The following is a 27,138-nucleotide window of genomic DNA, read 5'->3' on the forward strand; positions in this document are numbered from 1 at the left end:
GACAGGAGAGAGAAAAAATAACTGAGTGACTTAAATATGTATGTTATTTTGTTGTTTTGTGCAGTTTTATGTCAAATATTTTGTAAACCTACATAAACTGTGCCATGTGTGCATTCAGTGCGCACATACTTTTGTCACAGGAAAAAAAATTTGCACAACATAAGATTTTTGCACACACTGACTACTAAAAGTTAGAGGGAACATTGCCTCAGACTCTCCCAAATTTCTACAGATGTACCTTGGAGAACATCCTAACCAGTTGAATCACCGTCTGCTTTGGGGGGGGGGTGGCGGGGACACTCTGCACAGGATTGAAGGAAACTGCAGAAAGTTGTAAACTCAGTCAGCTCCATCACAGGCACTAGTCTCCCAAACATCCAAGACATCTTCAAGGAACGAAGCCTCAAAAAGTCGGCATCCATCATTAAGGACCCAATCACCCAGAACATGCTCTCTTCTCATTGCTACCATAAGTTGATGAGGGTAAAATGGTGGATGTTGTCTATATGGACTTCAGTAAGGCCTTTGACAAGGTTCCACATGGAAGGTTAGTTAGGAAGGTTCAATTGTTAGGCATTAATATGGAAGTAGTAAAATGGATTCAGCAGTGGCTGGATGGGAGACACCAGAGAGTGGTGGTGGATAACTTTTTGTTAGATTGGAGGCCGGTGACTAGTGGTGTGTCTGAGGGATCTGTATTGGGTCCAATGTTGTTTGTCATATATATTAATGATCTGGATGATGGGGTGGTAAATTGGATGAGTAAGTATGCAGGTGATACTAAGATAGGTGGAGTTGTTGTAAATGAAGTAGGTTTTCAAAACTTGCAGAGAGATTTAGGACAGTTAGAAGAGTGGGCTGAAAGATGGCAGATGGAGTTTAATGCTGAAAAATGTGAGATGCTACATTTTGGTAGAACTAATCAAAATAGGACATACATGGTAAATGGTAGGGCATTAAAGAATGCTTTAGAACAGAGGGATCTAGGAATAATGGTGCATAGTTCCCTGAACATGGAATCTCATGTGGATAGGGTGGTGAAGAAAGCTTTTGGTATGCTGGCCTTTATTAATCAGAGCATTGAGTATAGGAGTTGGGATGTAATGTTGAATTTGTCTAAGGCATTGGTAAGGCCAAATCTGGAGTATTGTGTACAGTTGTGGTCACTGAATAGGAAGGATGTCAATAAAATTGAGAGAGTACAGAGGAAGTTTACTAAAATGTTGCCTGGGTTTCATCTCCCAAGTTACAGAGAAAGGTTGAACAAGTTAGGTCTCTATTCTTTGGAGCATAGAAGGTTGAGGGGAGACTTGATAGATGTGTTTAAAATTATGAGGGGGATTGATAGAGTTGACGTGGTTAGACTTTTTCCATTGAGAGTAGGGGAGATTCAAACAAGAGAACATGAGTTGAGAGTTAAAGGACAAAAGTTTAGGGGTAACATGACGGGGAACTTCTTTACTCAGAGAGTGGTAGCTGTGTGGAATGAGCTTCCAGCAGAAGTGGTTGAGGCAGGTTCTATGTTGTTGTTTAAAGTTAAATTGGATAGATATATGGACAGGAAAGGAATGGAGGGTTATGGGCTGAGTGCAGGTCGGTGGGAATAGGATAGGGTAAGAGTTCGGCACGGACTAGAAGGGCCGAGATGGCCTGTTTCCGTGCTGTAATTGTTATATGGTTATATCAGGGAGGAGGTACGGGAGCCTGAAGGGACACACTCAATGATTCAGAAACTGTGTGTGTGTGTGTGTGTGTGTGTGTGTGTGTGTGTGTGTGTGTGTGTGTGTATATGTGCATGTACGTTTGCATATACATACACTCACCTTACTGTGATTCAGTTTCATAATTATGCATAGCAACGTAGGGCTGTCACATAACAACAGATTTCACGACATATGCCAGTGATTCAGATACAAGCTATAAACTGGTAACTAAACAGGTGCATTTGAAACTATAGTTCTCCAGAAGGGCAGCCCAGTGTTTGAACTCACCCCTGTTGAAACTTTTGATTGTTTTGGCTTGTTTTTCCAGCACATTCTGTAGCTCTTCCATCTCAGCTTGTTCTTTCTCCAGCTAAAAAAGAATTGTACACACAGGTCTCACTAATATTACTTCTGATCCAGTAAATTTATTATTCTGAGATGAATCACAAGGATTTGTAGATGTCACAAACTATGATGGCTCACCACATCTATGATGCTCCAAAGTATACCTCCGCACACAGTGACAAGGAAGGGCTTCACATCTGAATGATGGATCACTCTTAATACTCTATGTTACACTTACCAAATTCATCTTAAATCTGTTTAAACATTTGAATTTCTATGGGGAGGATGCTTTGCTCATCATTATTACATATAATTGCAAACATGCACAAAGGACAAATTTCACTCTGGATGGTAGTGTGAATAGATGATATTCACTTTGCCATCTATCATTTATGTTTCAGTCTTCCACACATTTTCTGAAACAGCTGAAGAAGGAGCTCAGCCCAAAATGTCGACTGTTTATTCATTTCCACGGATGCTGCCTGACCTGCTGAGTTCCTCCAGCATTTTGTGTGTGTGGCTTTGGATTTCCAGCACCTGTAGCCTCTCTTGTGTTTCTGAAACTGCCACTGCTCAGACCTCAGGTAACAATATCCCTTTGTCTATCCTCACCTCTCACGTCTGCATTGACTGGGACAGCAGCAAATAGGCTACTTTATTTTAACTAAACACTAATCATGGCCCCATTCTGCCTACTTTTGATTGATACCAAAAGTTCCAGATATAACATGGGTGGGAGTGGGAGTGGGGAAAGAGAAATTAAATGGCTTTAGGGCTTTGGATAAATATAGAGATGATTATAAAATTAAAGAAATAAATCTAAAAATGATTATTTAATGTAGCATCTCAAAGTTCTGAAAGATGAAAGAAGTTGTGTAAATGCATCATTTGCTTGTAAGAGTTATGTCTCTGAAACCTGAAGGTAAGATTAATTTTATATAAGAAGAATTATCTCTCAAAGGAATGCATATTACATCTATAACAGTGATTCATCATATCAATATAGCCAAACGGAATATAAATGACCAAAAGAACACATTATTCATCAAAATTCTGACACATTAGAATGGACTATGTGAGATCACAGATTCAAGTGTTTCAGTACTAAACTAGATTTTGAACATACCAGATAGATGTTATTCAAAAATGCATAAGAAAGTTAACATTTTACTGTGGCGAGGTTAAAATTGGTGGTGAGATCATCTGTCATGCATCCTATCTGTCAGCATACAAAGGAAGACAAATCCAGTGCCTTCTGCTTCCCAAACTGTTGAATCTTTATGACACACTGCGAAGTCTAATTAAATTAAGCTCACAAGCTGTAGACAGTGAGAGGAACTTCAATGATGGGATACATTTAAAAACCTTTGTGATTATAAACACTTTTTTTATTCTGCCAGTGTTGGTTCAAGTCTAGAGACATTTTAACATTCTGTATTTCCATGCAGCTAATTGGACTCTCACAAATATGTTAGGATAAATATATTCAAGGACTATGATTACACTGGACAACAATTTTTTTTCAAAAGTGTTGCTTCCTCAGAAATCTTTATTGTTTATGATAGACCACTTGAAGCTAAAAACAAATATGATTTCAGACTATCACATAGGAATTTGGAGAAACAAGAAATTAACTTTTATTGAATATAATGCATATAATTGCATAATGATGCTGATGTTTTGCAATGGTTCAACTAAGCTAGAAAGTTTTGTTGATGATTTTCATTTATACTCAGTGTCTGAGGCTTCTCATTTAAGTCTCCAACAATAATCAGCCAACACTGATGGATTTCAGTTGCCCTAATACCGTTTCTCCATGACCGCAATGTCCTGGTGAAATCTTTCACCATGCTCGTCACTGACAGTGCCAAGATTTGCAGAGAAGAATTCTAAACGGAAATGCAGAAAATGAATCTTTAGTGACATGTTCATAGTTTTGTATGCTTGAATCATGTTATCAACCAGCTGCACGTAATTTGGTGCTCTGTAGTTGCCAAGAAAATTTTCAGCAACATCCTTCAACGCCTTCCATGCGATTTTCTCTGGTCCCACTAGAAGTTTTTCGAACTGCCTATCATTGATGACCTGTTTGATTTGTGGACCAACAACTCTTGGCATCAGTTATTCTGACTTGAATTACGAATTGAAATAACAAATATAGGCAATTTGAAAAAATGGTGCATGTTAGGGAAGTTTTATGGTGATTTTCATGATCCATAGCCTGAAACATATAAGATACACCCAAATGTATTCGGGAAGCAAAACCTTTGTTGTCCAGTGTTACTGTTTGTCCTCTGACAGCTAGCAGCAGGTTAACAATGAGTGCATCTTAAAGGAGGAAATGTTTGATAGACATATAAGGTAGTTAAAGTCATGTGAAACCTGAAGCACTTAATGAATTGTATGCCCCCCCCCACCCAAGCTGTTCTTTGGTTAAGGGTTACGTGAAAGATTTGCACCCATTTGGTTACTATTCCTTTCAGTAGTTCATGAACAGAACATTTCTATAATGTACAGCGTCGGTATTCTAAACCTGCAGAGCCCAGAGCGGAACTGAGCACAGGATTAGTAGCTCAGAGGCTGACTGGCAGCTTGTTCATATCATGAGATCATTGTATGAACTCATTATCCAATATTCAATATTCAATATCCAATATTCACTATGTCAGCTCATTCCAGCTAGTTTAGCCTGGATATGATTACCCTTTGAAAAGTCTGCTAAGGCTAATTCTGCAAATGGGGAGAAATCACAACACAGTTTTCATACTTCAGAATTGTAAGGCACTTACTCTGGTGGTTAATTCCTCAATATTGTTCTGTAGTTCGTGCACTTGACCAGCAAGCTGTTTCTTTTCCTCCAGCAGCTGTGTTACAGTCTCCTGCAGATCTGCAGACACAGGCAAATCACGATAAAGAAACAATCAGATTCCTCCTTCACTCAAGCTTCCCATATCTATCAGAAGTTCATCTCAAGACCCTCTTGAACATCATTTTTATTCAGCAACCTGAAAGACCATCTGTAAAATTTGCTGACAACACAACTATTGTTGGCAGAATTTCAGATGGTGACGAGGAGGCATATAGGGGTGAGACAGATCAGCTGGTTGAGTGCTGATGCAGCAACAACCTTGCACTTTACGTCAGCAAAGCCAAAGAATAGATTGTGGACTTCAGGAAGGATAAGACAAGGAAACACATACCAGTGATGTTAAACCTGATTCTGAACCAAGGACTGATGGTTAAGAGAGGAGTAATTAAGAATATTTTAGGCACTTCATAAATCCTAAATCCTGAAGGTGGTCCTGAAACAACTCACCATTTGGTTTTTGGGGGGTGCTTGCTCACCAATGTTGCACGATAACATGCTATAGGCTCTAAAATAGAGGCTTCTGGTCAATGGAATTTCTGTAAAGCTCTTGGTTGTAACACCTGCCCAATTACTCAACTTAGCCTTAAGATTTATAACTCATGAACAACTAAATTATGCACGGGGTCAGCTGGAGGAGTATTGGAAGTGGATATTTTTGGCCACACTTTGTTATGAAATGATTGAAGCCTGATGACATGAATGATATTTCACAACTGTTAAGTGTACCCTTCTCCTTGCTTCATGTGACGCTGTGGTACTGGTGCAGTAGTGTTGGTAAACCTGACATTGATGCATACCCAACGGCAATAATAGGCAAGGCTGGGAACACTCCTCGAGTAATTCAAGTCTGTGGAAAATTATGAAAACTACTGAGCGCCGGGACCTCTTGTTCAAACTCTATGACGCCCAACTTTTGTCTTTCAAGTGGATAGTCCAAGTAACACCTGGATACCCAAAGATCTGAGTATGCACAATCCACACCCTGCAAATTGCGGATCAAATGTTTACATCATACAAGGAAGCCATTCAGACAGTTGTATTCACAAAGAAAGTGAGTTATTTAGATCATTCCTGGCATTCTGTTCCCAATCCGAAATCTTTTTCTTTAAGTGCTCATCCCAATATTTTTTAAATGTCATAAGACTTTTTGTTTCCACCAGCATTTAAGGCAGTAAGTTGCAAACACCCAACTACACCTTGGGTGAAAAATAACATCTACAACTCACAGCTAATATTTCTGTCAGTTCCCTAAAATATATGAACCCTGCCTCAATTCCCTGCCACATTGCAGGTGGGAAATATTTCCTCCTCCGCTTCCCGTTTTAGCACAGGAATCGGTATTCACCTTTAACCTGCTGCTGATACTGAATGTAGGGGTCAGGGCTGGTGTCCTGTGGCTCCTCCTCTGTAGCACCGCAATCTGAGATGCTGGGCAAAAGGTCATCGAGGCACACTCGTGATGTTAGGCTGAGGTACTTCAGCTTCTTGTTTTCGTGACTGAGCTGCAATAATAAGTCTTTGGATGAAAGATCGTCATAACCACACAAAAAAAGCACTTTGTGACCTGGAATGTCATAAGAAGCAAGACGTTTCACTATTCATGCACTTAACTTCACTCTGAAGACAATTTCTGATATTTCCTCAAATCTCTGAATACTGATAAGTATTTAATATGGATTCTGCATTCAGTTTTATTCCATGCCTAATTAGACTGAGAACGTTTGACCATTCTAAAGCTCCCGTTCATTGTCCCCCCCCCCCCCACTTTAGAAGCATGAGTTTAATAAGAGGTATTGTTACCTTAGTAGCTAAGACTTCCGCATTCTCTCGACAGGATTTTTCAATCTCTAATTGTGTGTGAAGAGCATTGACTTCTTCTATAACCATCTGTGAAACTGTGAGAAGGGATAGGTTAATTCATCAAAATCACCCTCTCCCTCTTTTCAGGAAACCTAAAGAAGTTCATTAATCTGTAACAGTAATCGACAGCAGTCTTAGTTTGCCACTTGATCCTCTGAAACACACAAATGTGCTTGTTGAAGTTGGATGATCCCATCGCTTTCTATTATCTCAGAAAATATTACACTGCGGAGTGTGAATCTAATACAAAATGCAGCTGAAATACAAAAAAGGTGAAGGGAGAACCTATCACGTACCAATTTGCAAATAATAAACATACAGTATATTACACATTCATTGACATTACTGCACTTTCAATCATATGAGCCTCATAAAGGAAGATGATTGTAGTTGTTGGAGGTTAATAATTCCAGCCCAGTACATCTTGGCAGGAGTTTCTCAGGGCAGTGTCCTAGACCCAATCATCTTCAACTGCTTCATCAATTACTTTCCGTTCATCATGAGACCAGAAAAAGGGATGTTTACTGATGAATACGTAACATCCATTTGCAATGCCTCAGAAAATTAAGCAGTCCATGCCTATGTGGAGCTAGATCTGGACAGTGTTTAGGTATGGGCTGATAAATGGTAAGTAACATCTGCACCAACAAGTGCCAGGCAATGACCAACTTCAACATGAGAATCTAACTATCTTACAAGTTCAATGGCATCATCATTGTGAAGTCTTATGCCATCAACATCCTGAAGATCACCATTGACTAGAACTTCAAAGAGTAGGTCAGAGTTTGAATATCATGGGCAAGTGACTCACCTTCTGACCCTACAAAACCTTTCCAACATCTACGGGGCAACACACACAAAATGCTGGAGGAACTCAGCAGGCCAGGCAGCATCTAGGAAAAGAATCCGGTCGACGTTTTGGGCTGAAACCCTCCCGACTGTACTCTTTGCCTAGATGCTGCCTGGCCTGCTGAGTTCCTCCAGCATTTTATGTGTGTTGCTCGGATTTCCAGCATATGCAGATTTTCTCTTGTTTGTGATTGGATCAACATCTACAGGGCATAAGTCTGAAATTTATATACCTTACTGGTATGAGTAGAGCTTCAATACCTCTCAGGAACCTCAGTTTTATTCAGGACAAGACAGCCTGCTTGATGGGAACCCTGACCACCACCCTAATCATTCATTTCCTTCTGAACCATTGCTCTGTACTGCAACAGTTACTTGCCCAGGCTTCTACAGCAACAGCTCCCAGGCCCATTGACTCAATAACCAATAAGAACAAAGGCAGCAGAATATTGGAACACCACCACTCCAAACCCATCATTATCCTGACTTGGAAACATCTCTGTTCCTCCATCACTGGTGGGACAGTCATATCTACAATAGGGAGTGTTACAAACTGTACCTACATTTGTGGGCTGTTTGGCTGTAAACTAAAGGTGGTCCATGATCCATCTACCCAGAAGTTGACCAAAGTTTAATAATCTAGTCTATCATGGAAGAACCAAGGGTTGAGTTTGCATACAAGTTTGAAACAGAGATAAAAGGTGCTGCTTTCTAGTATAATTCCAGGTTATTGTTCAGACTTTAAATTCCACAGCTGCCAGTGGAATTTGAATGAAGGTTTCCAGGTTGCAAATTTGCCCCCTGAGCTACTGGTCCATTAACTTAACTCAACATCCCTGTTCCTTTCTAGGAGCTAGTGAAGTATTTCCCATTCATTAAGGAAGAGCCTTAATTTTCTCTCCACTCTTCTATTTCAGGTTACGTTTTGCTACAGTGAGAAAACAATTTTTAATGTCTGCAATTTAATTTTTAAGTTTTTATTTTTATAATTTTATTTAAACTTTTCATTGCAAAATTAGATTTACTTCCGGGGCGCCTTGAAGGTGATCTTGTGCAGCACAGCTCGATGGGTACAATTAAATATTCCCATTTCAGCCTGTTACAGCTAAGAATCACAAATGCTTCCGAGGACTGTTCAGTTAATAAAGATGCCTCAATGTGATTGAATAATCTATCGCTGCCTAAAACTGATGGAAACAATGCCGATTGTGGGTATACTTCTCTCCAGATTCCTTATAGGAAACATGGCTGCCAGTCAGGGATACAAGTGCGTTTAAGAAAACGGAGTTTTCAACTTCCAGTACCATCTATCTTGCTGGCAAACGTACAGTCTCTAGTAAAAAAAATCGAAGACCGCAGAGCTGGGGTGCTGTATCAGAGTGGTGTTAGGGCTGCTTACGTCCTCTGCTTAATGGAATGCTGGTTAACCCCTTACGTACGGACGCAGTGGTTCAGATTGACGGGTTCACTATACACAGTCAGGATAGGGCTGTCGAGTCTTTCAAAAGCAGAGGTGGTGATGTATGCCTCATGATTAACTCCTCATGGTGTATTAATGTGTCGGTGATGTCCCAATTTTGCTCACCAGGTCTGGAATATCTTGCAATAAAGAGCCGTCCATTTTATCTACTGCGGGAGATCTCCAGGATCATTTTGGTAGAGGTCTAAGTTCCACCTCAGGCCAATGTCGAGCAGGCTCTAGATGGTCTCAGCAATGGGATCAGCATGCACCAAACAGCGCACCCTAACGCCTTCACCATTGTGTTGGGGAATTTTAAACAGGCCAGTCTGAAAAAAATCACTAAGCAATTACCATCAACAGATCTCTTGTAGTACTGGAGGAAACAACACACTAGACCATTGCTACACCACCATCAAGAATGCTTACTGTGCTATTCCACGCCCTCACTTCAGGAAGTCTGATCACCTGGCTGTACTTCTACTCCCTGAGTACAGGCAGAGACGGAAGACTGCAGCACCAGCAGTGAGGACCAAGAAGGTATGGACAAGGGAAGCACAGGAGCACCTACAGGACTGGCTTGAATCGGTGGACTGGACTGTATTCAGGGATTCATCTTTGAATCTGGATGAGTATGCTGCAGTTGTTACCAACTTCATTAAAACCTGTGTGGAGGAGTGTGTGCCTACAAAAACTTGCTGTACTTTCCCGAACCAAAAACCATGGATGAACAAGGAGGTTTGTCATCTGCTGAGGGTTAGATCTGTGGATTTAAGTCTGGTAACCCAGGTCTGAACAAGAAAACCTGGGATGATAAACGGAGGGCTATTTCAAGAGCAAAGAAACAATTCTGAGTGAGGTTGGAGGCGACATCAGATGAACGACAACTCTGGCAGGGTTTGCAGGACATTACTTCCTGCAAAGAAAAACCCCAAAGCATGAATGGCAGTGATGTTTCACTACCAGATGAGGTCAACACCTTCTATGCCCGCTTTGAAAGGGAGAATAAAACTACATCTGTGAAGATCCCTGCTGCACCTGGTGACCCTGTGATCTCTGTCTCGGAGGCCGATGCCAGGCTGTCTTCAAGGAGAGTGAACCCTAGCAAAGTGACTTGCCTCGATAGAGTACATGGTAAAGTTCTGGAACCTTTTGTCAACCAACTGGCAGGAGTATTCAAGGGCATTTTCAACCTCTCACTGCTACGGTCAGAAATTTCCACCTGCTTCAAAAAGTCAACAATTATACCAGTGCCTAGAAGAGTAATGTGAGCTGCCTTAATGATTATTGCCCAATAGCACTCACATCTACAGTGATGAATTGCTTTGAGAGGTTGGTCATAGCTAGAATGAACTCCTGCCTCAGTAAGGATCTGGATCCACTGCAATTTGCCTATCTAATAGATCTACGCCAGACGCAGTCTCAATTGCTCTTCACGCGGCCTTAGATCACCTGGACAGTACATACACTTATATCAGAATGCTGTTTATTGACTATAGCTCTGCATTTAACACCATCAGTCCCACAGTCCTGATCAAAAAACTACAAAACCTGGGTCTCTGTACCTCCCTCTGCAATTGGATTCTTGACTTCCTAACCGGAAGACCACAATCTATGCAGATTGGTGACAATATCTCCTCCCCACTGACGATCAACCCTGGCACACCTCAGGAGTGTGTGCTTAGCCCACTGCTCTACTCCCACTATACCCATGACTGTGTGGCTAGGTATAGCTCAAATGCCACCTATAAATTTGCTGATGACACAACCATTGTTGGTAGAATTTCAGAGTGGTGTCTCATGCAGCAACAACCTTGCACTCAATGTCAGTAAGACGAAGGAGCTGATTATGGACTTCAGGAAGTGTAAGATGAGGGAACACAAACCTGTCTTCATGGAGGGATCAGAAGTGGAGAGAGTGAGCAATTTCAAGTTCCAGGGTATCAAGATCTCTGAGAATCTAATCTTGTCCCAACATATCGATGCAACTATAAAGAAGGCAAGACAGTGGCAATACTTATTTAGGAGTTTGAAGAGATTTGGTTTGTCACCTAAAACACTCAAAAACTTCTATAGATGTACCATGGACAGCATTCTGACAGGCTGCATCACTGTCTGGTATGGGGGTGGTGGGGGGGGGGCTACTGCACAGGACTGAAAGAAGCTACAGAAAGCTGTAAAATTAGTCAACTCCATCTTGAGTACTAGCCTCCATACATCTTCAAGGAGTAGTGCCTCAGAAAGGCAATATCTATTGTTGAGGACCCCCATCACCCAGGATATGCCCTCTTCTCATTGTTACCATCGGGAAAGAGGTATAGAAGCCTGAAACACACACTCAGCAATTCAGGAACAGCTTCTTCCCCTCTGCCATCTGATTTCTAAATGGACATTGAACCTAAGAATACCAGCTCACTTTTTTTAGTATGTATTATTCCTGTTTTTACACTATGTAACGCTCAGCTATATTGGCTCATATATGTATAGGGGGAGTCCCGCCCGGCACCGGCCTGAACACTTCCCGCTGGGTCGGTTGCTGTACCACTTCCACCCAAATCAATCCCACACATCAATCACCAGCCAGCACACACAGTACGTTTTACCAAGTACACTTTATAGGTATTACTACGTCTATGAAATTAATATCAGTTTGATACAGAAAAGGAAGTAATGGGGAAAAAAAGGTGCCGGACTTATCAAAGTCCAAGTTCTTCGTGCACAAGTTGGAGCTCAGAAATCCCTGGCGACCACCTGGACCCTGTCGACTCGCGGCTCGGGACCACCCGGAGTGATCGATCGGAGCCTTTTCGCACGTCCGCTGTCCTCCTCGCCTGTCTTCCGACTCCCCACCAAAAACCCGTCCACCGTCCTCTCCGTCTCTCCTCCGACTCCCCACCAAAACCCCCGCACGTCCACCGTCCTCCCCGTCTCTCCTCCGACTCCGTGCCAAAATCCCCCGCACGTCCGCCGTCCTCCTCATCTCTCCTCCGACTCCCCGCCAAAAACCTACACATGTCCACCGTCCTCCCCGTCTCTCCTCCGACTCCGCGCCAAAAACCCCCGCACATCCACCATCCTCCCCGTCTCTCCTCCGACTCCCCCCCAAAAACCCCTGCAGGTCCACCGTCCTCCCTGTCTCTCCTCCGACTCCCCGCCAAAAACCCCGTCCCCAGTGAAATGAGACGGCATTATCATCCGAAGAAATGATAACATGAACACCCATTGGCTAATAGCACCCTGCTGTCTGTATTAACCCAAGCAAATGTCTAGTCAGAGACTTTCTCAGCATTTAACATAACATAGAAGCCATTTTAATCCACATACACAGAAGTTTAAAAGATTAACATAACAAAGAAGCCATTTAAAATTTAACATACAAAGAAGAGACCTCGTACAACTATCTTAAAGCTATTTAATAAACATATATATACTTACTGTAATTTATTTATTCATTTATCTTTCTATATGATCATGTACTGCATTGAACAGCTGCTGCTAAGTTATCAAATTCCACGACACACACTGGTGAAAATAAACCTGATTCTGATTCTGATTTATTGTTCAGCTGTTACTCCAAAATGATTATTTAGGATGCTGGTGTTCTGCTTTTATGTAATTACAAGAACAAATTAAAATGCCAGTCCGACATCAATGGAAGAAAGCCTTCTTCAGTCTAGGAGATGATGGAATAATCACAGAAATTCTTACTGATCAACTTGCCTGAAATTGAGGAAAGTCATGCTTTTCAGATGGGTAAAATGATTATAACACTTTGGTGTAAGAGTGGGAAATTGGATTGGTAAGGCAAAGTCACATAGACAGGATAGAATAGGAGCTTTTCTCTACCGTTTCCCTGTAACCATTTGAGAAATCAAGACAAGTGGTTAGATATCTATCCAAACAACAGCAAACAACAGGAATACTGCAGATGCTGAAAATTCAAGCAACACACATAAAAGTTGCTGGTGAATGCAGCAGGCGAGGCAGCATCTCTTGGAAGAGGTACAGTCGACGTTTGAGTCCTGACGAAGGGTCGTGGCCTGAAACGTCGACTGTACCTCTTCCTAGAGATGCTGCCTGGCCTGCTGCATTCACCAGCAACTTTGATGAGTGTTTTAGATATCTATCCATCCACTTCTTCTAGTTCCTCTTGCCATTCAGTGGAAAAGAGTCTAGGTGGAGGGAACAAAGATTATTATCCAGCTAAATCTTCACATGGCACTTGGAATTACATTTTTGACTCTGTATGGACCACGTGACCATTTAACCTCTACAACTCTAATTTTTGCTCACTATTTCAAGCACACAGCGTAAGGAATACTAGCTAGCTTATCAGCAGGTTTCAAACAACAAAGTGAGTTTTGATCTCTATTTCATATGTCTGAAGTGAAGAAACTTTCAAAATATTTCAAAGCCAATCAAATTGACGTATACTTTGCCCTCTGTTGATCATGCTGCAGGAAATAAACTACAGGCACATAGGTGAAGAACCAAAGGGTCCAGCTGAATCATAGCAACAGAGACATTAGTGAAATCTCATGCATTCTGTCTCATTCTTCATCCAGCATTAGCCTATGAAGATCCCTAGTGCAAAATAGAAAATGCTCCAGTCCCTGAAAACTACCATCTGTCATAACTGTACATTGCAAGCATACCAGAGTTAGAGTATATTGCTAACTGCAGCATTCCTGCAGCTAAAGATAGCTTGCACACTAATATGCCAGTTTCAGTTCTTTCCAAGGAATCTTGATGTCTGGTTGTTCTTCATTTATTGTATCACATTTTTGAGTGACTTGGTGTAATGCACAGGTACCCTGTTCTCCACTGCAGTATATCACTTCAAACCTAACAGACAAGAGGGCACACAAAAAATACTGGAGGAACTCAGCAGGTCAGGCAGCATCCATGGAAATGAATAGATAGTCGATGTTTCGGGCCAAGACCCTTCTTCAGGGCTGAGAAGGAAGGGGGAAGATGCGAGAATAAAAAAGTGGGTGGTGGAAGGAGGGGATGGAGGCTAGCTGGAAGGTGATAGGTGAAGTCAGGTGGGTGGGAAAGGAGAAGGGCTGGAGAAGAAGGAATCTGATAGGAAAGGGAGTAGACCTTAGGAGAGGGGGAAAGAGGAGGGGACCCAGGGGGAAGTGATAGGCAGGTGAGAAGAGATAAAAGCTTAGAGTGGGGAATAGAGGAAGGGGAAGGGTGGGGGATTTGCTTACTGGAAGGAGAAATCAATTTTCATTCCGTGAGGTTGGAAGCTACCCAGACGGAATATAAGATGTTGTTCCTCCACCCTGTGGGTGGCCTCACCCTGGCACAAGAGGAAGCCATGGACCGACACATCAGAACGGGGATGGGAATCAATCAGAGATGTACTGAGCAACATACACACTCAGCTGGCCATGCAGAGTCTATGGAGGGGAAGAAACAGTCAATGTTTTGAGCCAAGGCCCTTCATTGAAACTGGAAATGAAAGAGGAAGAAGCCAGAATAAGGTGGTGGGGGTCAGGGTGGGAGTACAAGGTTGGTAGGTGATAGGTGAGAAAGAGTGAGTGGAAAGGTGGGTGGTGGGAGAGGGGGGCGATGAAGTAAGAAGCTGGGAGGGTATTGGTGAAAGAGGTTAAGGGCTGAAGAAGGATGAATCTAATAGGAGAGGACAGTGGACAATGGAAGAACGGAACGAGTGTTGAGTTCTGTTCATTTGAGCTATGTAATTACTTAGTGGGCCTGTGCCGTCTCCCTGTTACGTGCACGGAGGAGAAGGTGGAATTGTGGGATGTAGCGGAGGTGACCCTCATGTAGTGAACTGAGACATTGAAAGTTGTTTAAACAAAAGAAAAATGTGTCCTTGTTGTTTGGGTGTTAACAGGAGGAGGGTAAATGGAAAAGAGAATGAGGGAGGTTGGAGAAATTATTAAGAAATCAATATTCATGCCATTGGGTTGGAGGCTACCCAGATAACATAGGAGGAGTTGCTCACATCATATGCTCATATGTCGATTTAAAAACCATTTTAAAATCCTCTTCTTTGTGTACAGAATTCTCCACATTCTCAACTCTCCCTGGATTGAATTCTATAGCTGGGGGAGTAACAGAAAGAGCTGGTTGTACTAGCACAGCTCTTTGAAGTGGCTGACAGGCAAAGTCATTAAAGTACATACGGGTTTACAGCACAAGAGGAAAGCAGTCGTAATGAGGGATGATTTAACAGGAGTCAGCAAAATAGTGAGGAGTTGAGATCAAAGTGAATAAAGAGACATTGTGAATAAAGAGGAAAGGCTGTGAACCTGTGACAGGAATTTCACAGGAATTCCATAATTTCTCTTCATCTTAGTCTTAAATATCAGTCTGAATCCAGCAATTAGTTCACTTGTCTAGATATTCTAGCAAAAAGAAATATCCTCCCCACAGACCATCTTTTGAGCCCCGGTGGAACTCAGTACATTTCAATATGATCCCTTATGATTCTTTTAAAGCATAGTGAATACAGGCCTTGTTAGCCAATTCTCTTTTCATACAATGATATAAGTCAATCTGATGAATCTTTGCTACACTCCTTTTATGACAAGTACCGTGGATTGGGATGCATTGCCGCCTGTAATTTTTGGCCCAATTTTGGAAATAGTTAAAAAGGAATTTTAAAAAACTACCATTTAACTGAGTAACAAGTAATGTAAAGACCGCAAAGAATGATACCATTAAGAAAGTCTTTGACTTCAAGTACCTCGGGTCAAGAATGATGAGTTCGGAGAAGGACATAAAGATACGGAAGGCGCTGGCGTGGAGGGCTATGAACGACATGAAGGAAATCTGGAAGTCGAACCTGACCAGAGGGCTTAAAAAGAGGATCTTCATAGCAGTCATAGAGTCCATTCTCACGTACAGATGCGAGATGTGGACACTCACCAAGACTATGCGAAAGTCTCTAGGTGGTTGCTATACACGAATGCTCCGGATGGCTCTTGACGTGAGTTGGCAACAGCACATGACGAACATCGAGCTCTGTGACGATCTACTGATGCTCGCCACTAAAATCCAGGCGAGAAGACTGCAACTAGCGGGGCACTGTCTACGCCACCCCGAGCTACCTGCCAGCCTAGTCATCATATGGGAGTCCAAGCATGGGAGGATGAACCCTGGGCACCCTCCCAAGACTGTGGTCAACACATTACTAGAAGACATCAGTGTAGCTAATGTAGATGAACTGAACACACTGATGAGGGAGAGGGAGAAGTGGAGAGTCCGTCATCGTGCCTGACGCCGGCCCCCTAGGCCTGAGTCAACATAGTAGTAATAGTAACAAACAATGTATTAAAATGAATTACAGAACAAATCAGAACACTACCAATACTACTACAGTACCATTAAACTGTGTATTAATTCCTAATAGTTATCAATGGAGGAATTCATCCAGTGTACACTGCTGTGTTCTTCTGATTGACTGTAAATGAACAAAACCAGCACAGACACCTAATGCAGATAATGGACTGTCTTCATACAATACTTTGTACAGTTGCATTCTCCAAATCTTCATTTTCATTGTAACATTCCAGATGATTGTAGATACCTTCACATTCTTCATAGTTCCTAACTTGTTAAAGTAGTGAAATCGTTTCATTTTCACACCCAGCCATTTCTGGCATCCATAAGCCTGAATGCTTGAAACTACAGTGCACAAAACAGTTCTGAATTGTCTTACCGCTTATTTCTCACTAGCTATCCGTGACAAAAGTCACTGCTTTTCAAACACAAACACACACAGCTGACAACATTTTAAAACTGTTCACTTTAAGCATGGTGTAGTGTCTAACACAACTGATGCTAGTTAGAAACTGTTTGGCAACAGTCTCCTGTCCCAATTAAGTGGCATATTGTCCCAAATAAACGAATGGAATCCTGGCTATTTTCTCAATTAATTTTTGTTCTTTAGGGGTTGTCCCAAATAAGCGGCTGTCCTGATTAACTGATAGCCCAACTAATGGGAATCCACTTAGGTCAAGAGACCAAAATTGAAGACAATGGTGAAGGTGTGGTTTACTAAGGTTGAAACCTCTTCTTTGGAACTTGCTGAAATCAAGGGCGTGTTCTCACCCTATCAGAGAGATTTGCTCAGTCCTATCTATTCCTGTCATACCTTCTTTGCAAATTAAAACTAACTTCTTTCTCTCTGTCTCAGTTCTGATGAAGGGTCTTCAACCCAATCATTAACCCTGTGTCACTGTCCGCAGAGGCTTCCTGACTTACCCAACGTTTCTAGGTGTTTCTGTAATTCCTGGAAGCTGTGTCCTCTTCCATGAAGACAGAACAAATGTATTTGTTTCATTGTTCTCCCATTTCTTTGAAACAAATTCTCTCATTTCTGACTGTAAATGATCAAATCTATCTTCATTAATCCTTTTCTTTTCACATGAAATATCTTTATTGTCATTACATAGTACAGTTGTCATGCACCAATACAGTGAAAATGAGTTTGCAACTCTCATACTCAATGCTATAAAACAACAAATAAAATAAATAAACAATAAATAAAATCAAGTAACCAGCCAGTACAAGCAATGTCCAGCAGTATAAAAGCACAACTCAAATGCATGACAGCCATAAAACTAGTATTAAAGTAGTAATATAACAAATTTATGGATGATGCTTGATCGATTGGTTCAGAGCAATTATAGCTCTGGGGAAAAAGCTATTTTTCAGTCTGGAAGCGCGGGCATAGAAAATCTTATAACGTCTGCCAGATGGAAGAAGTTCAAACAGATGATTGCATGGGTGTGTATTGTCCTTACAGATGCTTGTAGCTTTCCTTAGGCAGTGTGAGCTGTAGGTGTTCTCCAGGGCTGGGAGACATACTTCAATCACTACCTGACAGGGTGTGCTTTATTTAGTGTAGCACAAACACTCGAGTCGAGTAAGGAGCACATTGTGGCAGTAGAGGAACTGTTTAAACGGCTGTCTGAAGCCAACCTGACAGTGAACCTCGCGAAAAGTGAGTTCGGCCATGCTAAGGTCACATATCTGGGGTATGTGGTAGGACAGGGGCAGCTGGCACTGATACAGGCTAAGGTGCAGGCTATCTCTAAAGTTCCCATCTCGACGGACAAGAGAGCCCTGAGAAGGTTCTTGGGGATGGTGGGGTACTATTGGAAGTTTTGTAAAAACTTTGCGGAGATTACCCTCCTTCTTACTAAGCTCTTGCTGAAGAATGCGAAGTTTGTGTGGAACAATCTTTGTCAACAAGCCTTCGAGAGTCTGAAGGCGATTCTGTGTCACCACCCTGTATTGAATGCGCCTGACTTTTCAAAACCCTTCTCCCTAGCAACAGATGCTAGCGACGAAGCGGCGGGTCGGTGCTGTTACAGACAGACAAAGAGGACATTGAACACCCAGTGGCTTATTTTTCTAAGAAGTTTAATGCCCATCAGAGAAATTATTCCACTGTGGAGAAGGAATTACTGGCAATCATTCTGGCATTACAACATTTTGAGGTTTATATTTGTCCGGCACAGAAACCATTGATAATTTACACTGATCACAATCCATTAGTGTTTTCGGCCACGATGAAGGATAAAAGCAAACGCTTACTAAGTTGGAGCCTGGTCTTACAGGAATTTGATATTAGAATAAAACATATAAAAGGAATAGACAATGTGATTGCTGACTGTCTGTCAAGGTGTTAAAACTTAAAGTTCTCTGTATTAGCCGAATAGCTGATGACTACCTGTATATTAGTGTGTATCTAATAATGTGCATTCATGCCCATAATTTTTACCCTGGTAAGAATCCTTTTAAGGGTCAGGGTGCCATGTGTGAAGCCCAGCAGAGGTACTGGACTGATGATGCAAATAAGAGAGATAAGAAAGACAATGGAGAAACATTCAAAATGCTAATAAGAGAGAAGAGAGGGATTAACGGGAAAGGAACACAATTCAGCTATTGACAGACCGGTTGCTTTGAACCTGAACTGTTTGAAGTTTGATGGACAGATGATACCCCAGCAGGGGGATAAAAAGAGCAGGTTTGCTAAGGCACGTGACACCACGAGACCCTGAAAAGAGTAGTGTGCCCCCACAAGTTGGTGAGAGTTTGGAGGTCCGGATCGCGGGATCCGACCAGAGGCTCACAGGGTGTAAAGGTACGATTGGTGGGAACCTGGGCTGTGTGTCTGCCCTTGCCTGGGTGCCGGGTTCACCGCGGAAGAACAATCGTATCCGGAACGGAGGGGTCACAGTAGGTGACCACAGCGGGATAGAAGACATCAAAGGGTCTGCCTGAAACTAACTGCGAAGACATCCAAAAGGTCTGCCTGAAACCAAATTGCATCTCTCTCTCTCTCTCTCTCTCTCCACCCCCAACGGCGATTACTGCGAACTGCACTAAACTGAACTGAACTCTGCTTCACCTAAGACTGAGCATATTACCCCTAGACTGCGATAGAGCTTGGTTGATTCCTATTACTCTAGTTCTGTGTATATGTGTGTATTATCATTGCTAACCTGTTACATTTATATCCTTGCAATTAGTGTACTGTATTACTTATTTCTTTAATAAACCTTTATTAGTTCCTAGTAATCCAGATTCCAACGAGCGTTCCATTTTTGCTGGTTTGGCAACCCAGTTACGGGGTACGTAACACTGAGAAGCCCTATTTAGAATCCACTCTGCTCACTCCACTCAGAGTTCAAAGTTCAAAATCAATCTTATAATCAAAGTACATATATGTCACCATATAAACCCTGAGATTCATTTCCCTGTGGGTATATTCAGTAAACCTACAGAATAGTAATTATAACAGGATCAATGCAAGATCAACCAGAGTGCAGAAGACAACAGACTGTGCAAATGTAAATTTAAATAAATAGCAATAAAATAACAAGAACATAAGATAATGAGATAAAGAGAACTTGCAAGTGAGATCATTGGTTATGGAACATCTCAATGGATGGGCAAATGAATGTAGTTATCCTCTGCTGATGCTTGTGAGGTAGTACTGTTCTTGAACCTGGTAGTGAGAGTCCTGAGGCTCTTGTACCTTCTACCTGATGGCATCAGCAAGAAGAAAGCCTGACCTGGGTGGTGGGATCTCTGAAGATGGATACGACAGCATTTCATGTGCTCAGTGGTTGGGAGGGCTTTACCCGTGATGTACTGGGCCAAATCCACTACCTTTTGTAGGATTTTTTTGTACAAAGGCATTGGTGTTTCCAAACCAGGCCATCATGCAGCCAGTCAATACACTCGGTAAAGGGGCTGGAAAAAGTGTCCTAAAAATAGCCTGCCTCAACCTCCTGACCAGATTACTACAGCTTGAGAGATCACCATATTCAGTCAGAAACCAAGAAGCATAACCTTTGGAGCCTGGAATGTGCGCACACTGACAGATAATGCAACCAGTGATTGACCAGAGAGGAAAACTGTCAGAGAACTGAGGAGGTGCCAGATTGAACTAGCTGCTCTTTCTTTCACCCATCTGACAGAGGAAAGGCAATTGAGGGAGGAGTTTTAACACTGGTCCATTCCAACAATGGCTGCTCCACTTGTCCTTATCTTATTTTTATTTGCCCATATTAATGAATCGTGATTTGATTGGGCCGCCAGAAAATGCAAAAAGTCTGTGAACACTCCTTTTTCAAATCTCGCTCACGGACCTGTGAATCACCTACTCTCTTGGTCCCAATTCGATTGGGCCGACAGAAAACACTCTCTTCCGCCAGAAAAACAAATTCAAAGCACCTTGGCGGCACCCCCGATTTGAGTAGTGGTATCTCATTACCTATGTCATTGTCTGAGCTAGGGACCACCGTGATGTAAATATCACAAGGGCCAAGACTGGCACAGATGACCGCTGGAGAGATCATTGCCTGATCCTCTCCACCACATCCATCAGACTGATGGAAAAGAGGAAGGTTCCTAAGAAGTAGACTAGGCCAGGACTAAAACTAGAGAGCCTGCTTGACACTACGATCCTACAGCATCTTCAGGCCTCGTTTGGGGAAAGCCTCTAACAGGAATATCCAGAGGATACTGAAAATCACTCAGGCCTTCTTAAATCCACCATGTTTAGGGATCTCTTGCAGGATGTTAGGGATAAATTTGTCCCGGTGAGGAAGATAAAGAATGGTAGGGTGAAGGAATCATGGGTGACAAGTGAGGTGGAAAATCTAGTCAGGTGGAAGAAAGCAGCATACATGAGGTTTAGGAAGCAAGGATCAGATGGGTCTATTGAGGAATAAGGGAAGCAAGAAAGGAGCTTAAGAAGAGGCTGAGAAGAGCAAGAAGGGGGCATGAGAAGGCCTGGGCGAGTAGGGTAAAGGAAAACCCTAAGGCATTCTTCAATTATGTGAAGAACAAAAGGATGACGGGAGTGAAGGTAGGATTGGTTAGAGATAAAGGTGGGAAAATGTGCTTGGAGGCTGTGAAAGTGAGCGAAGTCTTCAATAAATACTTCTCTTCGGTATTCACCAATGAGAGGGAACTTGATGATGGTGAGGACAATAGGAGTGAAGTTGATGTTCTGGAGCATGTTGATATTAAGGGAAAGGAGGTGTTGGAGTTGTTAAAGTACATTAGGATGGATAAGTCCCCAGGGCCTGATGGAATATTCCCCAGGCTGCTCCATGACAATGGAAGAGATTGCTGAGCCTCTGACTAGGATCTTTATGTCCTCGTTGTCCACGGAAATGGTACCGGAGGATCGGAGGGAGGCGAATGTTGTCCCCTTGTTCAAAACAGGTCGTAGGGATAGTCTGGGTAGTCCGGGTAATTATAGACCAGTGAGCCTTACGTCTGTGGTGGGAAAGCTGTTGGAAAAGATTCTTAGAGATAGGATCTCTGGGCATTTAGAGAATCATGGTCTGATCAGGGACAGTCAGCATGGCTTTGTGAAGGGCAGATCGTGTCTAACAAGCCTGATAGAGTTCTTTGAGAAGGTGACCAGGAATATAGATGAGGGTAGTGCAGTGGATGTGATCTATATGGATTTTAGCAAGGCATTTGACAAGGTTCCACATGGTAGGCTTATTCAGAAAGTTAGAAGGCATGGGATCCAGGGAAGTTTGGCCAGGTGGATTCAGAATTGGCTTGCCTGCAGAAGGCAGAGGGTGGTGGTGGAGGGAGTACATTCAGATTGGAGGGTTGTGACTAGTGGTGTCCCACAAGGATCTGTTCTGGGACCTCTACTTTTCGTGGTTTTTATTAACGACCTGGATGTGGGGGTAGAAGGGTGGGTTGGCAAGTTTGCAGATGACACAAAGATTGGTGGTGTTGTAGATAGTGTAGAGGATTGTCAAATATTGCAGAGACACATTGATAGGATGCAGGAGTGGGTTGAGAAGTGGCAGATGGAGTTCAACCTGGAGAAGTGTGAGGTGGTACACTTTGGAAGGACAAACTCCAAGGCAGAGTACAAAGTAAATGGCAGGATACTTGGTAGTGTGGAGGAGCAGAGGGATCTTGGGGTACATGTCCACAGATCCCTGAAAGTTGCCTCACAGGTGGATAGGGTAGTGAAGAAAGCTTATGGGGTGTTAGCTTTCATAAGTCGAGGGATAGAGTTCAAGAGTCGCGATGTAATGATGCAGCTCTATAAAACTCTGGTTAGGCCACACTTGGAGTATTGTGTCCAGTTCTGGTCACCTCACTATAGGAAGGATGTGGAAGCATTGGAAAGGGTACAGAGGAGACTTACCAGGATGCTGCCTGGTTTAGAAAGTCTGCATTATGATCAGAGATTAAGGGAGCTAGGGCTTTATTCTTTGGAGAGAAGGAGGATGAGAGGAGACATTATAGAGGTGTACAAGATATTAAGAGGAATAGATAGAGTGGATAACCAGCGCCTCTTCCCCAGGGCACCACTGCTCAATACAAGAGGACATGGCTTTAAGGTAAGCGGTTGGAAGTTCAAGGGGGATATTAGAGGAAGATTTTTTACTCAGAGAGTGGTTGGTGCGTGGAATGCACTGCCTGAGTCAGTGGTGGAGGTAGATACACTAGTGAAATTTAAGAGACTATTAGACAGGTATATGGAGGAATTTAAGGTGGTGGATTATATGGGAGGCAGGGTTTGAGGGTCAGCACAACATTGTGGGCTGAAGGGCCTGTGCTGTGCTGTACTATTCTATGTTGTACGTTCTATCCTGCATACCCGCAAAAACATCCTTGAGTACAAGTTCAGAAAACCTCAGGATTGGTTTGATAGATGGAACAACTTAACTGCAATAAAAGGAAAGCCTTTTGTGCCTGGCAGAATGACATCAGCAGCAAGGACAAAAGGGAAGCTTACCCCAGAGCCACGGCAAATGAACAGTGCGGGGTGAGGGAGCTAAAGAACTCTTGGTGGACTGGAAATCCAGAGACTGGTAGACTTTGGTGACACGAGAGGCTTCCTCAGTGCCATCAAAGGAGTCTATGGTCTAAGTTACCTGGTATTAAACCCATTGTGCTCAAAGGATGGGAAGGATTTGCTGAAGGATCAGAAGAATATGAACATGTGATGGAGAGAGCACTTATATACTGAATTACTGAAGCACAGGTTATTTAGAGATACAGCACTTAACAGGCCCTTCTGACCCAATGAGCCCGAGCTGCCCAATTACACCCATTTGACAAATTAACCTACTAACCTGTACATCTTTAGAGTGTGGAAGGAAACCGGAGCACCCAGAGGAAACACACACAGTTACGGGGAGAACATACAAACTTCTTACAGACAGCTGTGGGAATTGAACCCAGGTCACTGTAATAGCTTTACACTAACTGCTATGCTCCCTTGCAGCCACTCGTATCCCTATAGTGTGTTCTCACTTATTTATTTGTGATGCAGGATATGGTCAAGCCCTGCTCTCACAACAATGTCGCTAACCGTATATCCTGTAGAGTTTTGACTCCTACATGTCGTCAATACCACATTGAGTCACCTGCCACAGAGCAACACTCGGGTAGCTCACAGTGACTAACCAACCAGCACATTCTTGGGATGTGGGAACAAACCAGTGCATCCAGGGGGAACTCCTACGTCACAGAGAGAACATGCAGGCTCTGCAAGGACAACACCCATGGTCAGGATCGAGCCCAGGTCACCGGGGAGGTGACCGCTGTTCTGCCCTGGTCCTGGAAGTAAACTCAGGGACATCTTTCAAAGGGAAGAGTGAGAGAAAGTGTTTCAGGGAAGGAACAAGGGATTGCTCTTGCAGTGAACTGGTAAGCCTGTTCCCCTTCAGTGCCATAATTCCATTTTGCTTGGCGTTAGTTTTGATCTGACACTGCTCCTGTGAGGCAGCTGGGGTATTTGTTTTCTCTCTGCAGGAGGTATAACTAGAAGATGTTAGCTATGAGGAAAGGTCGAATAAGGGTAAAACTAATTATTTTGGAATGGCGAAGGCCAAACAGACTTACTTGTGCAATGAAAGGTTATGAGTCACATAGACAAAGACCGAAGGTAGAACCTATTTCCTTTTGCAGGTCAGTCAAACTCTACGGGGCATGAAATTAAAGTAATTGGCAGAAGGATTAGTGAGACTATGAGGGAAAAAAATTATCCAATGTGTGGTTGCTCTCTGTAACTCACTCCCTGCAAGGCAGAACATTTAAATGAAATCTAGATCTGCGCTTGAAGAGATGTAATCTGCAAGGCTATGAAACTGGTATAGCAAAATAGGGTTAGGTTTAGTAGTCCTTTTACTGAACAGCATGGATAAGTTGAGAATAGTAGCTTCTGTGCAATAAATTTCTCTACAATTCTATGGGTGCTGGAAATCAAAGCTGAAGTGATGCTTCAGATGACAAAGCCTAGACAGCACTCGGCAGATTTATATGTGAAGCTTAAATTGCTAGATGTTGAAGACAGACAGAATGAACTTGGCTTGGGTTCTCTTGGTGTTAGTTGGGCAAGGAAAATTGTAACTGAAATGCTTAAAATAATGAGGATTTGCAGAACTGTCTTCTTCTGGACAAATAAGAGTAACCCTTATAATTATCGCCACTTCATCTTGGAGTGAAATCAGAAAACACATTTTTATAAACCAGCTCTAAACAAAGGCCAGCAATACATGGCAGTGAAATATTCAGGAGTATGATTAATAGACACTTGTTGCCTAAGGGTACAAGAAGGACATATTGCAAAGGTGGTTCAATAGCGTGGTGGTAACAAGCAAAAATCATCTGAATCAGTGGTCAAACAAGGGACTGAATCACCTAGTAACAAACATGAAGGTTCTTATTAATGAAATGGAGTGCCCCCTGTCAATTTAGGAGACAAAACCTCCATAAGGTTATATAATGTCATACAAAAGCACACATATTCAGTATTACACACTTAATCTAAGAGTGACGTAATCAGATTATTAATCATGACCACTTTATTTCTTAATCTGCCATTAACTCAACAAACTGTAGAATCAATTTGAGCTCATAAGTTCATAAAAGGTTGCACACAGAAGTAAGCGATTTGATCCACCAAATTTGCTCCAGTTCCCTTGAAGGTCAGTTCAGTTAGTTTCTCTCTCTTTTCCCCTCATATTCCTCATTCTCATTTTTTAAATATCTATCCAAGATTCTCTTCAAGGCCAGTATTGAATGTTTCCATGTCGTGTCAAGTAGGGTACTACAAATCCTAACTACTCATTGCTTAAAATTGTTCTTCCTCATGTAGCCTCTGTAATCCCAAAAAGGTACAAGTAGCAATGATAAATGATTCACTTAATTTCTGGAAGCTATAACATGATGGGAGACAGACTACAGAATTATAAAGTTTGATGGGGAAGTCAGATATTCCCAATGAGGAACAAGGTCGTACTGTAGCAAATAAAAGAATTTCAAAGAAAGGCAAATGGAATGTCAGAATCAGGTTTAGTATCACCGGCATATGCCATGAAATTTGTTAACTTAGCAGCAGCAGCATGACGCAATACATGACAAATGGAGAAAAAAAAGAATTATGGTAAGTATATATATATATTAAATAGTTAAAATTAAAGTAAGTAGTGCAAAAACAGAAATTTAATAAGTGTAGTGAGGTAGTGTTCAAGGGTTCAATGTCCATTTAGGAATCGGATGGCAGAGGGGAAGAAGCTGTTCCTGAATCGCTGAGTGTGTGCCTTCAGGCTTCTGTATCTCCAACCTGACAGTAGCAATGAGAAGACGGCACATTCTAGATGATGGGGTCCTTAATGATGGACGCTGCCTTTCTGAGGCGATGCTCCTTGAAGATGTCTTGGATTCTACAGAGGCTAGTGCCCATGATGTCTTAAATAATTTTACTGAATGTACAGGATAAGCACTTGAAACTAAGGAATTTAAATGAAATATAACCCATTTATCCTTAAACAAGCCTCTCAAGTCCAACCATCTGTCCCCATTGTGAGAGTGGAAACAGGTGAGGCCGGCCAACAGGGCTCTGGTGAAGCTCTATACGCCAATCCCCTGTACAGTGGACACAATGGATTACAGGAACATTGATGAACTCCAACCACACCATCGACTTTGGGCGATGGAGACAGGAGGTCATGGATGGCCGATGCTCACTGGGAGCTAAGGGCCCAAGAAGAAAGAAGAAGAATCCTTAACAGATTAATGTACACAAAGAGAAGTATATCATATATTGCTGGAATTGACAGAAAGAAGGACTTTATTCAAACAAATAAGGGAGCTTGAAGTAAGAAATTAAAAAGATAATTTGAGATAAATGTGAGGAGTTTAACAGAAGAAATAGAACTTGAGGCTAAGTATAATAATAAAAGTAATCAAAATCAGAACAAGAAGAGCTAATTAAAAAGATTAAAACCATAAAGTAAAAGAAGCAGGAGATTCAAGCTACAAGTGAAATCAGCCCAGGGCAATAAATAACCTGAGTCATTGCTTCCGCTGAGTATTCAGAAGGAAATGGATGAGTATTATGTATTCCACACACACAGATAACCAAAATAAAATCAATGCCATTGAAAGGCTAAATGGCTCAGAAACAAATAAATCATTTGACATGGCAACGTTTAGCTCAGAATGTTGAAGGAAATGAGATTTATGAGCTGCTGATGTCTATTATGAGTGAGTCATTAGAAATTAGG

The 27,138-nt window shown here is 42.2% G+C and overlaps 1 protein-coding gene across 1 annotated transcript in view; it reads right to left on the bottom strand.

The window, feature by feature from the left end:
* Positions 1–27,138, bottom strand: part of shtn3 (shootin 3) — a 147,894-nt gene that overhangs the window by 63,361 nt on the left and 57,395 nt on the right. The window contains exons 3-6 of the mRNA XM_072263611.1: positions 6,718–6,812; positions 6,263–6,419; positions 4,838–4,935; positions 1,992–2,073 (exon numbers count right to left, since the gene is read on the bottom strand). Of these exons, the coding sequence (XP_072119712.1) occupies positions 1,992–2,073; positions 4,838–4,935; positions 6,263–6,419; positions 6,718–6,812 (432 nt within the window). The remainder of the gene's footprint in view (positions 1–1,991; positions 2,074–4,837; positions 4,936–6,262; positions 6,420–6,717; positions 6,813–27,138) is intronic.

Source organism: Mobula birostris, chromosome 7 (genome assembly GCF_030028105.1).
Source record: "Mobula birostris isolate sMobBir1 chromosome 7, sMobBir1.hap1, whole genome shotgun sequence".
Taxonomy (NCBI): domain Eukaryota; kingdom Metazoa; phylum Chordata; class Chondrichthyes; order Myliobatiformes; family Myliobatidae; genus Mobula; species Mobula birostris.